Source organism: Corticium candelabrum, chromosome 10 (genome assembly GCF_963422355.1).
Source record: "Corticium candelabrum chromosome 10, ooCorCand1.1, whole genome shotgun sequence".
NCBI classification, from domain to species: Eukaryota; Metazoa; Porifera; class Homoscleromorpha; order Homosclerophorida; family Plakinidae; genus Corticium; species Corticium candelabrum.
In genome coordinates this window covers 3,514,900-3,533,135 of record NC_085094.1, presented here as the reverse complement: position 1 = coordinate 3,533,135, position 18,236 = coordinate 3,514,900, and the positions used below count along the sequence as shown (strand labels likewise).

At 43.1% G+C, this 18,236-nt stretch overlaps 1 protein-coding gene across 1 annotated transcript; it reads right to left on the bottom strand.

Annotated features, from left to right (window-relative positions):
* Positions 1 to 3,789: 3,789 nt before the first annotated feature.
* Positions 3,790 to 17,731, bottom strand: LOC134185438 (histone-arginine methyltransferase CARMER-like). The gene is made up of 15 exons (XM_062653223.1): positions 17,543 to 17,731; positions 17,357 to 17,482; positions 10,756 to 10,859; positions 10,655 to 10,693; positions 8,129 to 8,194; positions 7,525 to 7,552; positions 7,381 to 7,463; positions 7,260 to 7,322; positions 7,081 to 7,195; positions 5,563 to 5,653; positions 5,417 to 5,498; positions 5,076 to 5,161; positions 4,905 to 4,994; positions 4,705 to 4,842; positions 3,790 to 4,644 (listed from the first exon to the last, which is right to left on the bottom strand). The coding sequence occupies exons 1-15, from the start codon at positions 17,682 to 17,684 to the stop codon at positions 4,059 to 4,061; spliced, it is 1,839 nt and encodes a 612-aa protein (XP_062509207.1). The 5' UTR covers positions 17,685 to 17,731; the 3' UTR covers positions 3,790 to 4,058.
* Between the last annotated feature and the right edge of the window lie 505 nt (positions 17,732 to 18,236).

Genomic DNA, 18,236 nt, shown 5'->3' with positions numbered 1-18,236 from the left:
AGTTTCTGAGAATTCGACAGTCTGAAAGTATTTGGGTGATGACAAGCCCTGTCTCTGCTCAATCATATATGTTACAAGTCATTGCCACATGCACGTGATAGTGACCTTGAAATAGTTGAGCGTAAGGGCCATGCCCTAAACTCAGTAGAGGTGTGGATGGTAGGGTTAACACAACTGCACAATATAAACTTCTGAATACCCTATTGCTCCTAATGTTTTTGAGTAATAATCTTTTCGAAAAAATTTACTTCAAAAAATAATAGAACAACAGAAAAGTAATATTTTGGTCTCGAAGTTGTTGGTTGTCTGGGCTTTTAGTTTGTGTGCGCGCGTGAAGCATTGTCAAAAATGGTCGCTAGACGGAAGTGTGCAACTCAACTTTTCAACTAGAAATGTTTAGAGAATATCAAGACCAAAAAAATTTAGGATTCATAAAAATTCTAAATTATTTTGGAGTCTCGAAAAGAATAAGTCTCGAAAAATGTTAGAAACAGTAAAAGTAGGGTATTCATTTATTCAAATTTTAAAATATTTGGTGACGTAATTGACGTCACTTCCGTCACTTTCATCATATGGTTGACGCATTAATTACAATTGTTCAAGTTGAACAATACGTAAATTTGCACTGTACAGTACTTACAAATAGTAGTGGACAAAAGTATTTGCCGGATACTTTTTGTTGATTTATCATCATATTCTGGCCTACACAATGGAAATAAGTGCTAATATGAGCATAAATTGATAAGTTGGTTTGTTTTCAAAGGTTGGAATATTGTTTGCATTGAATATGTTTTAATAAATTGTAATGTAAACTTAATCGGCTTTTAACTAGATTGTAACGATAATCTTAAATTGCAACAGACCAACTGATTTAGACTCAATTCTGTACCAATTAGCACTATTGTGGGTCAAATGTCCAATTTCAGTCACTATAGTAATCATAAATGGCATTCTATAAACCGGTTTCTAAAAACTGTATTGAGTCCTATCACCGGCCGAGGGATATTTTGAAGTATTTCATATCATTCTATTCTCAGATGTTGGTTCTATTTATTCGTCAGGTCACTACTGACCAACGCACCTAGGTATGAGGTTAAAACACAAACATCCTGAAAAACCCTTGAAATTTCTTGCCCGGCAAATACTTTTGTCCACTACTGTAGATGAATGGGCAATCTGCTGAAGAAGCAGCTCAGTGAACTGGCAAATAATTTTTGTATGCAAGAAGCTTGAGACACCAACAGATCTTTATTACTGTATCAGATACAGGGGTGTAGGTAGCAAATTGAAAGTGGTTGGGCTTAATGTGAGTAGTCTATATGCAATGGATATTTTGCAAATTGAAGAACCCTTCCAACTAGAAGTAGGCTATATAGCTACATACCTTCGTAGTAATACTACGATCTAGAGTGTCACACATGTAGATATCCGAAGCCTTGACCCGTGCAACAAGTCTATACCTTGTAGATTGAAAGAGGCAGATCCAAGAGATATATGGATCTATCCGAGATATTTAGAACACGCTATACCAACCTCACTTTCGGATATGATCCTTTAAACTTGTCTTGTAGTGTTTGAAGAATAGCCACAAGCTCTCTGTCTTTTTCTATAGAGCAAATACCTCAAGTCTTGCTCCTACATATTATCTGATCCAATCTAGCAATAGTTGTGTCTACAGGCTCCCTGTATCTACCATCGCCGGCTATCTTGTGCAACAACGACTTGCAGAATTGTGATACCCACCAAATTTGTTGCATATACGACGACAATGCATCTATTCGTTTCTAGCTTGTAGAGATGCAATGGGATCTCTACTTCTAGATTTTCCACCAAGACTTGGTACATGCAATCCAACCCTTTGTAGAGCATTGTCGAGACTAGCCATATCTAGATGTACTAGAGTATGTGAGGTAGATAGGCATAGTTTACTATAGTCGACAGATCCACTCCGGTGTCTAGCATCTCTTGCAGACTAGACATCAGTTTTGAACGTCCTGCTAGCATCCCATTGTCAGCCACTACTCATGTATTTGCTACTCTAGAGAACCTAGGGATAGGTATTCGACGTCTACTACCCATGCACCGTCATCGCATCGCTGGCCACTACCTGTGTACATGTATTTGCTGCTATCGCTTCTCCAGACATTTCCAAGTTGCACTTTTCGAAATAGGGACCCTCTTTGAATAGAAGTAGCTATATACATAGCTACATATTTTGTATTTCGAAGTAGATGGATCCATAGCGCGACAGTGTTGTATTGCAGTATGGCGTTGTGGTGCAGTGTCCAGTCGATGTACTAGACGAGTCCTTGTTTGTATGTATGTCTTTGTTGGTATGTCTCTGCCTGTCTTTGTCGGTATGTTTCTATTTGTCTCATGTCGCTGTCCGGTTCCGTGGCTCTGTCCTTGTAGTTTGTGTTTTTGGTCTTGTGGTGGCCCTGCAGCTGCCTTGCAGTTGTCTGTGGCGCTGTTCTTGTTGTCTGTGTTGTTGTCATTGTAGGACGTGGCACTGCCTTGTACTAGCCCATGTCACTGTCCTTGTGCGTCATTCGCCTTTGGTGCTGGTCTTGTTATGGTTTGTGGCGCTGCCTTGTATTTGTCCATGGTGTCTCTGTCTTGGCCACGGGGTCTCTGCTATGGTTGCAAAGACCCTTCGACCTATCCGAGACATTTGGAACTTATACTGTCGGACAAATATCCTTTGTCTCTTAGTGTTCGAAGAAGTTCCAAGGGCACTTTGTTTTTCTCTGTAGTGTAGATGCCACTAGTTTGCTTGTGCATATCCGATACAATCTACCGCTCGTTATGTCTATTGACATTCTGTATTTACCATCGCCGGCAATCGTTTTCGACAAGCCTTGCAGCCCTGTGCTATATCCACAGAGTTTTTTTCCTATACAACAACATTGCATCTGATTCGTTTCTGGCTGGCATAGATGCGAGGGGGTGACTGCTTCTGGATTTAAGTTTGATGGATAATAGTTCAATGTTTTCTATGAAGTGCTGACCGCGATTTAGATCTTCACGCTGTTGTGAGAAGTAATATGGTAGACTTGGTATGCTGTTAATATTAATGAATGTCATGAGGTGTTAGCTATTATTTATACTACTCACATGACATAAAGAAATTGCTGTAATTTTGGGTACTTTTGAGAGATAACTGCACCTTGTTCCTTGTTTGCTATGTGTTATGTTTATGGCAAGACTGAATTGGATGTAAGTAGTGGGTTTCATAACTCGCTGTTGCAGTCTTCGTGCTTTGCTGTGTGTGTGTGTGTGTGTGTGTGTGTGTGTGTGTGTGTGTGTGTGTGTGTGTGTGTGTGTGTGTGTGTGTGTGTGTGTGTGTGTGTACTTTGGGACACGTGCACATCTACTTGTACATGAAGGTGGGTGTGTAATTATAATGTCAAAATGCGCCCTTACCTTACTTGATATAGCTATTAAATTCATTAATAAATAGAAACTTACCAGAACATCAAGCAACAACTAAATTATTGCCTCGTAAAGATACGATTTCTGCAACCCATCACATGCATCCAATTTACTTGAAAATCAATTTGTACCACCAACACAACCCATGAGCCTATGTACAACATCTCAACGTTTCAACACTGCACGACGAATCCACATAAGCACAACAATTCGTTCACAAAACACATCTGTAACAAGTATATCGGCTACCAAGAACCACCGACTGTGCTGCTGGCCTCATACTACCACATGCAGACGACACTTTGCTCCAGTGGCTAACTCACTCAATGCCTCACCAACGCAAATCATCGATCACCCTGAGCAGTACAACTGGCCACAGTTTTACAACAACCGTGCACGACTCCACAATCTCAAAGAGTACAGCCATGTTTTGGTACCATCATATGTCACAGCTATGACGTACACAATGACGCGGTCAGTCAGACAGGCTACTGCGCATTGCAAGAAGGCAAATGACAACGCACACTACATGATCATCCTAGAAGTCCAAACAAGCATCGTGTCATCTACGGCTCCCAAAGTACCGAATCCTCTTTTTCTTCATCGACATTCCCCCGACGATGTTCCTACTTCTGCTGAGGCGACATCCGATGCGGTGGAGTTTGACGTGATTTACCCTCCACAAATTGCGGCGTGAATGCAGACTGTATGATTCCCGATCCGGAACCGTTGACTAACGAATGATGAGCCTGTCCCATGTGAGGCAAACTAGGAGCAGCCACTGCCACCGCAGGCCCTTGCTTAGTCCACAGGATTCCATTGCTGTCCACTAGAAGCGAGTTCTCGGGCTGAGACGCCGACATCGATGATGTCACCGCTGATGAACCCATGGCAGTTCCTGCCATGATGCTATTCACACTATAGTTAAGACTATACGACGGTTCGGGAACGGGAACGGGAATGGGGACCGTTTGAGTCGCCGGCATGGCCTGCAGGACCGACGTCACCTGTTCAGCTGTGCTGCTACTCATTGACATCACCGACGAGACGTTATTCCAGAATGCTTCAGTCGGCGACTGCAAGTGAGAACCGGGCGGTGGCTGCACTGGCTGTCCGCTGTATCGAAAAAACGGATTCTTCAAGTCCAGAGTGTTCGATACCCGCGACGCCGCCCCGTCCACACCAATATCAACATGCACTTCATAACTCTGCCTACAAACTCGATGATTACCGGACACACCATGAATGTCAACACACATACACACACTATACCTTCTGTTCGAGATCAGGTGAATGTTTCCTGAAAGAGTCTGGCCACCAGCGATGAAGAGAGGTGCGGGTATGAGGCACCGGACTTGGTACCAGTGAGTGAGTGGCTCGTTCGGAGCCGTCGAGAGCCAAACGGTCGTTCTGCATGCAACAGCTGATGTTAGAACAAGAAGATTTCTATGCACGAGTGATCACTTGCTTACGCTGAGCCGATGAATGCGACGTCGAACCAGAAGGCCAGGCCATGCACCACGCCACCGCAGATGACTTGAAACGTAAAGGGAACTGTAATGCTAAAGAGAGAGAGAGAGACAGAGAGAGAGAGAAACGAGGTATAGATGAAAGTGATGTGATTGTAATGCTTGCTTGCTCACTCTTCGAGGCTCGATTCTTTGTCTTTCAGAAAGCTTATCTTGTGTTTGATGGGTTGGGCCATTAATATACGATAATCAAATGTATCCTACAGTGACAATCGTGAGTGAAACTGAACAGAGCATTCGAGCACATCAATTGTATCCTTGCCTATATGTATTGTCTGTCTGTCCGTTCGTTTGTTTATCTGTGTGTGTGTGTGTGTGTGTGTGTGTGTGTGTGTGTGTGTGTGCGTGTGTCTTTTAATGTAGCATTTTCATACACAATGCTACTGTCCTACAGTCACATGCTCAGACTACACATCTGTCAACACACTAACAAACAAATAACTAAACTGTCATACCACAATTGGCTGCCTAAAGTATTCTTCGACTGCACTTTGACTTAATGAAGACAAGTTAACACCATGAAAACATGTTTGAGACCTACACACAGGATACAGTCACACCACGTCTTGAAAAAGGAAAAACCTTGAAAAACGTAATCAACCAGAAATAAGCCTTTGAATATTGCTCCATGTATAGAGTGTCGTCAGTGAATGGAGCAGCATATAAAACGCCCTCTGTTGGAAACATATGACCTTCAAAGAAATTGAGAAATAATTATGTTGTATTTGACAATGCACACACACACACACACACACACACACACACACACACACACACACACACACACACACACACACACACACACACACACACACACACACACTACTGTATACAGCTGCATCTGGTCACACTGCCCCACATGGGGAGCTGCTGCATCAGTGACCAAGCCACCCCCATATACTGGGGACCAAAGGTAAAAATCCTAAGTTCAAAAGCAATAAATGTAACGTCCATAATAAACTATAGTTCCCTCCTGTCTCTTCTCCTGCCACGCTGCCACCCTTGTCAGTCATCCACACTCTCGCCTTCACTATCCATCCATCTTCTCATCTTTATCAGCCAACTACGCTCCCGTTCTCATCAGCCATCTATGCTCTCGTCTACATCAGCCATCCATGCTCCTGTTTTCATCAGCCATCGCAAAACAACTCAGCCATCCACGCTCAATATCACACACCACCAATATCAATCGAAAATTATTGCTTGGATCTCCGAACCATCACCGATGTTCTATGTGCAAAATGAGATAGCAACTGAGAGGGATGCAAGTCCTCTGTGGTTGTACAGAAGAGGTTTGATGTGAGTGACGCCATCAAACCAACATCCCGGACACAATCAAGACTGGTCCCCTTCTGTAGTGCCCCTTACGTGTGCCTAGCTTCTCACTGATCGTATCTGGGCATCCAATGGGTGGTTAGAGTTAGAGCAGACCGACTGAAGACGAATAGTAACAGCACAACGTACTCTGAGTGCCGCCATGTCATATCCAACACACACACACACACACACACACACACACACACACACACACACACACACACACACACACACACACACACACACACACACACACACACACACACACACAAACAAACACACAAATGGACAAACAATTGACAAATGTCAAGCCCTCCACGTCATTCGACGTCGACCTTAAGGTCAGTTGCAAAGATAGCTCTCCCTGCCTCTAGAGACACGGCCTTCGTGCGCTACTTGGAGGTTTAAGGCCAGCGCTATAATCCACCTGGAGCTTGGCCGGAGTCATCCAGGAGCACTATGGCGTAGCCCTGGGACTGGACACCAAGGCCCACAAGTACCCGTCTGCTGCATGATGTTACTTGCATTTTGCCAAGCCAGCGGGCATGTCCACCTCAGTCAATGACCATGTACTCATTTACACTCCCGAGTCAAGAGAAGCAATTGTGTGTAAGTTTCTTGCTTAAGGAAAGTATGCCATAGCTCGCCATCAGTGTGACTTGAATTTGCAACCTTGCAAGATCCCGAATGTTTTCATTCTCCAAATGCATTCTAACCAATTGAGCTACAGCACCAAACACACACACACACACACACACACACACACACACACACACACACACACACACACATACACACCTACCCCCCGGCTTCAGCCATTTCTTTGCATACATGAACGTCTCCAACATCCGTTCATTTACTAGCATATAACCCATTGGCTCGGATATCAAAATGTCTGCTTGCTCGGGCAACATTACCTGCACACACCAACATCACACACACACACACACATACGACACCAACAAAGATCTAAAATCACACTTCTTCCACTTTCCCAGCCATGACAATTATCTTGTCACTTAAGTTATTTCCCTTGACCAGTACCTGGCAGATGGTCAGACAGTGTAGAGTGCATGACAACGTGGACAGACACTGCACATACTTGACATTGTTTTACAATAGAACTGGCTTCGATAGCGTAGACACGACGAGCACCGGCTTGGATGGCAAAAAAGGAAAGAATTCCTGATTCGTGATAACAAGTAAGGTGATGATGAATCATTACATGGTGTACTTTGAGATTTACCTGATCCTGCGCCAACATCTATTACAACCTGAACAGAATAGAATAGGTTATTGTTGCTTGAAATTAGTCAGATTTAATGACAGACAAACAGATGGACAGAGACAGACAACAGATGAACAGACAATGGACAAACAGATGAAAAGACAACGGACAGACGATGGACAGACAATAGACAGACAGATAAACAAATGGCAGACAACAGACAAACAGATGGACAGACAATGGACAAACAGACAGATGAACAGACGACAGACAACAAACAGATGGACAGACGACTGACAAACAGACAGATGGACAAAGGCAGACAACAGACAGACAGATGATGGGCAGACAACAGACAGACAGATGATGGACAGACAGACAGACAGACAGACAGAAATACAACAGACAGACAGAAATACAACAGACAGACACATGAACAGATGAGAGACAACAGATGGAGAGATGGGCAGATGACAAGATAGATGGAGACATCTGGACAGACACCAGACAAAACTGACAGACAGAAAGACAAACAGGCAGACAGTGACACAAACAAAAACACCAACATCATCATCATCTCAATACATGCTAATAAAACAATTACACAGTACAAGAAACTAACCTTATCTCTGAAGTCAGCACTATTCTGAAGGAAAGCCTTCTGGTATGTCGCAGTTCGGACAAAATCCTGTAGTACAATACATGTACACACACGCTCATGTATACAGTCAGCCCTCGTAATTTCGACCACGTAGGCTGCACTCTGTACTGTCACGTCCGACAACACATCGGATCATCAACACCATCCATACAAACAATCCATGTACAACCGATCACATGCAAGCAATCCTTATTAGAAGGTGAGGATGTCGAAATAATGAGGGTTGACTGTATGAACACAAAGCTTTAGTATGCATTCAAATTAATTGCTGTCACTATGTATCCTCTGTGCCGCATACTACAACAGACATTGCACAATGTCCTATTGTACTGCATTCCACAAATACTGCCCCATGGGGTACTATTTTTCATAGCTGTGAAACACAGAGGCACAATTTGAGCATGGGCCATTATTATTTTGCAAGCACAAAGACTGTTGTATTGTTCGTTTGTATACCATCACACTACAATACCTAATCTAATCTTACTGTCACCCCCTGGCTACTTTCGCTTTCACTTGAGTCGTATTCTTGGTCCGTTGCATATGTTGAATCTTCATCGTCACTCTGTGGTTCTATCTGAGTGCTCATTTCATCTCAACCGTACACAGTGATAGACATGTATGCATATAACTGAGTTTGAATACTATCCCAGTGGGGCACTAATCGTGCAAGGAACACTCACTATTTGCAGAAATACAGTACACAACTACAATGCAAGTACAAGGCCGTAGAACCCAGTACGGTCGGTATGAGAAGGTTTCAGATCGCCAGAAGCACAATGCAATTGACTTCCAGTTTTGAGGTACTGCATACGATAAAATACTGGCAGGGAATTTATTGTGACGAATTAGTGGATTTTTCAGCGACCACCAATATAAACTCCACCATCAATTTGGTCTCCAGGATATGTTGACGTTATCAGGCATGTGGATCAGCAAGATGGTAGGTAATCTTTGCTTGCCGTCTGTTGTGCCTATGCAGTTGCTTGAAGACCATGCAGTAAGCTAGGGAATCGTGAGCCACAAACACAGCTGTCAATCAAAACCACATCAAGACCACTTATAGTAAGACATACAGTACCGGCAATAAGTAACCTAACATTTTTATCGTATGCGTATCGTATCGTATCGTATCGTATCGTATCGTATCCTATTGCGTATCGTATCGTATTGCGTATCGTATCGTATTGCGTATCATAGCGTATCGTATATCGTATTGCGTATCATATATCGTACCATCTGGTATCTTATCTTAATTGTATCATATATCATATTGCGTATCGTATATCCTATGGATGGTATCTTATCTTAATTGTATGGTATCATCTTTTATCTTATCCTATCCTACATGGTATCTTTTATCGTATCGTATGATATCCTATCCTATGGTATCGTATCGTATCGTATCGTATCGTATCCTATCGTATCGTATCGTATCCTATCGTATCGTATCGTATCGTATCGTATCCTATCGTATCGTATCCTATTGCGTATCGTATCGTATTGCGTATCGTATCGTATTGCGTATCATAGCGTATCGTATATCGTATTGCGTATCATATATCATACCATCTGGTATCTTATCTTAATTGTATCATATATCATATTGCGTATCGTATATCCTATGGATGGTATCTTATCTTAATTGTATGGTATCATCTTTTATCTTATCCTATCCTACATGGTATCTTTTATCGTATCGTATGATATCCTATCCTATGGTATCGTATCGTATCGTATCGTATCGTATCGTATCGTATCGTATCGTATCGTATCGTATCGTATCGTATCGTATCGTATCCTATCGTATCGTATCGTATCGTATCGTATCGTATCGTATCGCTGTCAGCTTACTTATTGCCGGTACTGTATATCAGTTATCAACAACAATGTCCAACCGCCAACATAAAATCCGCCGATATGCTTTGTTTGTCAATTTCTTAGCAAACTGCCAAATTAATTCCCGCCAATGTTTCATCGTATATGTATAGATGATTAAATAAGTGGTATATAATATTGGTTATTACTGGTAATACTTGCATACAAAGAAAGTTTGACGCTCACATCTAAGATTAATGATTTCGTTAAATACCTAAACGGGGGGGGGGGGGGGGAGTTGGAGAGAGCGCTCTAGCTTCGGACTTTCGATACACATCCAGGAATCACAATCTCTCTCTCTCTCTCTCTCTCTCTCTCTCTCTCTCTCTCTCTCTCCAACCCTATCTGGAAATGTCCATCAGTGGTGATAATGCTCATCATGTGACACTGGGCATTTCATGGCCACTGTCTAACGCATATTAGTCCACTCCCTTTAATGCACGTTAGTCCACTCCCCTTTAACGCACGTTAGGCCGGACCAATTTAAATAAATTTTGTTCCTACAGCCCTGAAGTACAATGTAGAGTGCCTGACTCCGTGCCAAAGCCCAACACACAACACAAAGAATACGAAGCAAATATATGTGCAGACAACGAGAATGTGTTTTACCAGCATCATATTCTGTTGCTGGGCAAGATATCCATAAAACTGCAAACAAACAAGAGAATCAGAAATCGAGTTGTTAGAATGTCGAGCATGAGATCGCTTGCCTGGAAGTACTGCTTGGCAGACGTATCTTCAGTGCGAAGAGTAAACACGGATGAACGAACACATTGACAACACGAAGTCAACAACCGATCAAATGCATTCCATGCTACAAACACGACAATCGTCAATAACACTGCTACATCACACTGACAGACGTGTATCCCATTGATTATTCCATCCTCACTGCCTATTCTTTCACTGGAATAAACGCTGCAGTGAATAATATCATAATGTCATGCTCAAACCAAAGCAGAAATAGCATACCACATTTTGATGATACAAAAGGCTTGTCAACGTCATCAGATGTGGGGGGCGTTGTCACCATAAAATTTAATGTAGAATTTAGTTTACAGGAAAAAAAGTGATGAATAATAGGTTGATGTGATGAGTAATTTAAAGGTGGCGTCACGTGTTTTGATGTTGCACGACTTGGACGCTTCGTACCAAACCGCTTGCTTTGACTTTCCAGTATGATCACAGACACACACACGTGCCTGCGCGCACGTGAACACACACACACACACACACACACACACACACACACACACACACACACACACACACACACTGACAGACAGACAGACAGACACACAAATATACAGACAGACACACAAATATACAGACAGACAAACACAGATAGACAGACAGAGAGAGAGACACACACAAATACACGGACAAACAAACAGACAGACAGACAGACAATTTATGGATCACTGGCGGAAAAGGTTCAGCATTCAATTGCAGTAATGCAATGCTAGAGTAATCCAACACAAGATGTCATCCTTGGGTAGCAGAGTCCACGCAAAAACAAGCCGCTTTCATCTCCAATAATTAGTGTGTGTAATAACTGGACCCTCTTTGGGTTCTTAGTAGTTAGAAAATGTACTTTTTAGTTCTCAGTTGGTTCAGTAGTTGATATCTGTAGTCTCTAGGTGATTCTGTATAATTTGACTCGTAGTTACATATTGTATGTTGCTAGATTCATGTTTCAAATATATGTATTGGACAGACAGACAGACAGACAGACAGACAGACAGACAGACAGACACACACACACACACACACACACACACACACACACACACACACACACACACAAACAGATGAACAAACGGAGACAGACAGACAGACACACAGCATGAAATAACGGCCGGCCATCGGCCAATGGACGACCAAATGACGCCTTTGACCGACCAATGAGAAAATTGCACAGCCACTTGACATGATAAAATTGATGATAGTTACCCACAGCAAAAACCAGCACAGTGAGGGTGCTCTTTCACAACGCTGACACCCTAAATGCACGTTCTACTCTGTAATTCAGTCACACCTAATAGTAAAACAAGACACTCAACAGAATTTTCACCATGTAGTGGCCAGAGGCACATGTACTGTCTTTTGGAGTTGATCAGAACATGCTAATGAACCTGTGGTTGCAACAGGTATGCTATTTATCCTGGGTCCTTATCATTCTTGTGTTGTGTACTTAGCAGTTGGCAGATCCTTTTTTACAGAGCATGGCCACTCAACTACTTAGTAGAGGCATCATAATAAGGATATTGTGGTATTAGATATGGTATAGTAATTTAGATAAACATAAAGATTGCATGCAGTTTGCAAGTTCTCAACAAGGCCAGAGCCTAAAAGATGATGAGACATCCATATTGAAGATTTTTCAGAATGAGCGTCTAGCCACAACCAGATTATGGACATACTCCAGCATGTGGCATCTGGGATTGCATGCAACATGCCTAGCGTCACCCCAACATCACCCCATGCCAGAAATCAGGTCTGTACTGAATACAGTTGCACATCCCAGGATAGCTGTTGTTTCTGAATAGGTTAATTACACTTAGGAATATAGATTCCCAATCATTTTCTGCCATGTTGTAATTAAAGGGGAACTCCAGCGGATATACTTGATCTCAAAATGTAGGCTTCATTGTGAAACTTTGTGCAGCGCTACTTTCAGGCAAACAGTCGCTTTGGTACTGGGGAAAACGCAAATTAGGTAGGGAGCATGCGTCAGGCTCATACGTCATTGGCGCTAACCTCCACCTACGTGGAATGAATTGCCTACCTAGCTCAGTTATCTTGCCAACAAACTACACGAAAACTAAACAGGAATATAATAACTATAGAGGGATCTATTTTAATAACTAAAGTAGGATGCTAGAGGCCGTTTTCTCCCAAACAGACTTGACCCTCTCCTCTCACAGAAGATGAAGCTAGCACAATAAAACTCAACAGTAATTAGCGTCAGCCTTCACTTTATTGATCTACGATGAGAAACACGCACAAGGTTCAAGTATGTCAATGAAAAAATAGACATTCTCTTCTTGTTGTTCTCTAGTCCTAAGTCCACGTCAAATTTAGGTAGCAGTCTGGTGTGCTCAGTTTTGGTGATCAGCATGGCTTCTAGATGCCTCGTGAGCCGCGCTAGAGGATTGAGTATCTGGGAATGACAAAGGAGTGGTATATTGCCATGGTCACGAGTCTACACACTGTGCAGGGTTACACAACTTACGTACTACAGTACTAGCTACACCGTCTACATCACTACGCTCGGGTAAAGTCTAAGGCTCAATCAAAGCCATCCTGCACCTGTAACACTTCGCCTAGTCTCTTGCACAGCTCCTCTTAACGCGCGTGCAAGGAGCAGAGACGGGACGGTGCCTGCACGCAAACGAGGGTCTGTTCAAATCCAGCAGACAATTGGAAACAGAAAAAGAGTGACTAACGCCTGACATCGTCTCTTTAGCACGCATAGCATGCGCTTGCCTCAGGTGATCGCTAGCTATTATGTCACTCGACACGCTGTGAAGCTGAAACATCATACGTTTGCATGTGCATTGTTTCGTAGAGTGTATACCTAGCACATCATGTAGTTCACTAGAAGGGACAGACACTGAGGAGATCAAAAAGTAACAGCTATTCCCTCATACAGGGGTCAGAGCCTGAGATTCAGATGGCAAACTAGCGCGGTATGCGAATGCCGTACGCGCGTTCAAATCAAAGTGACGTACATTGTACATGTATTTTGGTGGTAAGAGTTGACCCTACTCTATCAGTCCGTAGACCCAGATCACCCAAGACCCAGGAAGTTTTACGGCTAGCGCAGTTATGACTCACAGGCTAAAAGTTACGTGATGACGATGAGGTGACCCTCTAGACTAGACAACTAGACTCACCAGACACAGCAGTTATGAATCACAAAGCGACACTTACATGATGCACTAGGAATCTCTGCACCAATACAACGTACGTCACCTTGACTATTTGACGCATTCCGCGCTAGCTTGCCATCTGAATCTCAGGATCTTACCCTTGTATGAGGGAATGACTGTTACTTTTTGATCTCCTCAGTTCCTATCCCCTTCTAATGAACTACTACGGCCATATGGAACAAAGTGCATGCAAACGTATGACATCTCAGCTTCACAGCATGTCGAGTGACATAATAGCTAGCGATCACCCAAGGCAGGCACGTGCCATGCGTGCCAAAGAGACGACATCAGGGGTTAGTCACTCCTTTTCCGTTCCCAATTATCTGCCAGTTTTGAACAGACCCTCTTTCGCGTGCGAGCACCGCCCCTGTCCACTCCTCGCGTGCCCGCTAAGAAAGGCTGTGCAAGAGACTACACTCTGCCCAGCTGCTGTTTGAAAAAGACATGTCTGCTTACTTAGATCTCTCCAAGAGAACCTCCTACTTGAACCCTCTGAATGTTTCTCTTCGTAGATTGATAGAACGAAGGCTAATGCTAATTGCCGTTGTGTTTTATTGCATTAGCCTCATCTTCTGTGAGAGGAGAGGGCCAAGTCTGCTGGGAGGAAACGACATCTAGCATCCTACTTTCGTTGCAGAGAGCACTTAAGGCCTTAAAACACAAGATCCCTCTATCAATGTTCTAGCCAGGATATTTTGCCAAACGTCAATGTGATGTCATCAAATATAATGACGTCAACAAATGTTTAATGTTGACATATTTGGTGATAACATCATATTTTACTTTACCTTTCCCTACTTGTACTACGCAGAGTCTTATGCATGTATAATCATGTAGTTACTGCATGATTGGTAGACTATAGACTATTCAATATAATAGCCACTCCGGAGTTGTGGAATAAACCTCACTGAACATAAACCTTGCTGAACATAATGCAGATAGACATATAATACACTAGATTATTACAATGACAAGTTGACTTAATTAACTTAAAACTGGGATTGTGAGCTGAGCTTTACAAGAGTAAGTTGCGTGTGTAAAATCCATACAACAAGCTCTGCATGCTTTGTGGGAGAGGATCACTATGTTTTTATAACCATAATGATTTAGCAAATCGATACATCCAGTTGATTGGTTATGCTGTAAAGAGATCTGCAAAGGTGTGTACCTATTAACTGTTCGCTTCGAAAATCTGTAATAATTTGCGTAATAGGGCGGACAATGACAATCTTGGTATCGTTCGAAACCGCAAGTTCCCAGATGTTCTATAGTTAGGGTAACGAAGGCATAGCCTCGCAAGCCAGGCTCTTCCGTGCAGTCGCTGAGCTAAACACACGTGAATCACACGAGGAGGAGGAGCTTTTACCGGAATTGCTTCAGCGCGAGAAGAGCAATTCTGGTGGTGAGAAGAGCAATTCTGGTAAAAGCTCCTCCTCTTCGTGTGATTCACGTGCGTTTAGCTTAGTGATTGCGCGGAAGAGCCTGGATTGCAAGGCTAACGAAGGCGTATGTATGCAAATATTTGCAGTACACTTTGTCAGCTCTTGCTTATAAAAACCGAACAAGAACACCGAGGAAGAACAGAGTGGATGAAGCTCCGTAGCTGCAGGTGGTGGGATCAAGCGCGTTTGGTTTGGAATGACGGGGAGTGGAAGAACTTCAGAATGACAAAAACAATGTTCTTGCGTTTGTGTGCCGATACCCACTGCTGTTAATTACCGCCATAGAAAGTACCTGCAGCCTCTGTCCACAGACAGTCAGAGCTCCATGCTCTTCCAATTGTCCCGCTGTTTTTCACGCATGCGATAAGTCTAGGTTCTCGAGACAAGTGAGAATGCAGGTTAGCTAACCCCAATCCAATTAAGTATTGTGTTTCAGACATCCAGTAGTTAACCTAACCCTACTAGTGTGAAAACGCTATCAGTGTGGTAAACACATACAGCTGCATCATTAGTCACTTCCAAGCACAAAGAGCTCTAGTAGAACACCTGCTGCAACAACAAAGAGACCACAACAATTAAGTATTGTGTTTCAGACATCTGGTACTTAACCTAACCTAGTGTGAAAACGCTACACACCTGATGTTATGAGATTGTTCTATAGGAATGTCGGGACCATCAAGACCATGAAGTACATAATGGCTTTAAATCCACAATGGATCTTGAAGGAAGACATCCCACACTACGTGTGGTAGCCTGTTCAATTTTGTTCCCAACCATCAATAATTGCTGTTTCCCCCTCCCCAAACGTCCCTTTCTTGTCCCAACTGTCAAAATGACGGTACAGATGGTACTGGAGAGAAGACTGTCTATAGTTATCATTTCCGTTTAGTTTTCGTGTAGATTACTGGCAAGATAACTGAGCAACGCAGGCAATTCATCTGGTGTGTGTGGAGCTTAGCACCAGTGACGGGTCAGTTTGGTGCATGCTCCATACATAACCCACGTTTTCTCCGCTACCAAAGCGACTGTTAGCCTGAAAGTAGCGTAGCACGAAGTTTCACGATAAAACCTACAATCTGAGATCAGGTTGTATTTCCGTTGGAGTTCCCCTTTAAATTAGGTGGATAGAGTTTTAATTAAAGAGGCCTGTCCCCAACCCCATGAAGATAGTGTCATTGCCTAAATGTTATTCACTGCACTGTACAGCCAGTGAGACTGTCCACAAAATGACCATGACAGACTACCGTTAGTACATACACATTACAGGGCATTCGCAAAATTAGGCTTCAAATGTAGGCATATTCGAATCTAGCTAACACTGTTCAGCGTAAACATATCCAGCTTAGGAGACACAACATATCACATGAACACTTATGAGTCATGACATGCATCCGACTCAGAAGGGTTATGTAATTAATTACCCATTTTTCAAAATGGCGGCTACAACTCTGACCAAGTGGCCAATTAATTTGAAATCCTTATTTCAGGGTCTGCAGACACACACACACACACACACACACACACACACACACACACACACACACACACACACACACACACACAAATACAGAGACGGACAGCCAGACACACACACACACACACACACATACACACACACACACACACACACACACACACACACACACACACACACACACACACACACACACAAATACACAAATACACAGACAGACAGACAGACAGACAGACAGACAGACAGACAGACACACACACACACACACACACACACACACACGCACGCACACGCACACAGTGTCAGTACGTCATTCACTAAATACCGACTAAAACCAAGCTTGCGTCACACAACCACAATCTCTAACGCGCGTTAACCTCCCTACTCTTCACCCCAAATATACACACAAGACGCACAAATTTAGACACAAGATTGTGAATCACAATAGGTGTCTTCTCACCGTTCGTTTCAGCGAACTTTAACGAGACTGTGCAGCTCGAAAACGTCAGCACATGCAAACACCGCACGCCACGGCACCGCTCGGTATCCGCCGTCACCGACTCGTCCAATACTACCGTCGAAGAGCCTGTAACAAAGCTTCTACTGCACTATTACGCACGCGAAAATGACGGCGTAGACAGCTTACCGTCGAATGCCTTCAATTGGACGCTGTATTCGGCCCTGTGGCATTGGATTGTCACGGCGACGTTGTGTACTGACGTCAGCGCTGTCTGGCTGTCGAGAAGGCTGAGGAGAACGTTGGGAAACGTTACAGCGTCTTCGTCCATTCAACGAAGTGGGCGGATGCGCGTGTGCTACGTGTCGGTATTGTGAGATGGTTATACGGGACCTTGCAATGAGTGTAGGAGCGTGTGGAGCGCAGACACATCAAACTTGCGGTTTTTAGTTTGTTATAACTTGTTATTTTATTTATTTTTGGGATCGTCTCGCATGATGACATTAACAAGGTGTACGATCTTTTGCCTTTATTATCTAGTTTATCTAATATTTCTATTTTCTACTGTTTTCTATTATTTATGTATTTATTTAGTTATTTATTTATTAAGGCCATTCGAACGTTTACTGTATAATACAAATCGATCGGCGTTTGCTCTGCTCTGCTCTACCGGTCCCAACATCACACTGGGCCGTCTAGTGCAATAACCCGTATATAGCAATTAGGTTTTTGGAATCGGCACCAGACGGCGCGAGTAAAGCCGTTCTTGACACAAAATAAAAGTAGAAGTGTGTATAAAAATTGCAATAGAATGCGCTCATTTTCGCATTGTAATTACAACTGTCGCTACTATCTAATTATCTAGATAAACGGCTTCGAGGCT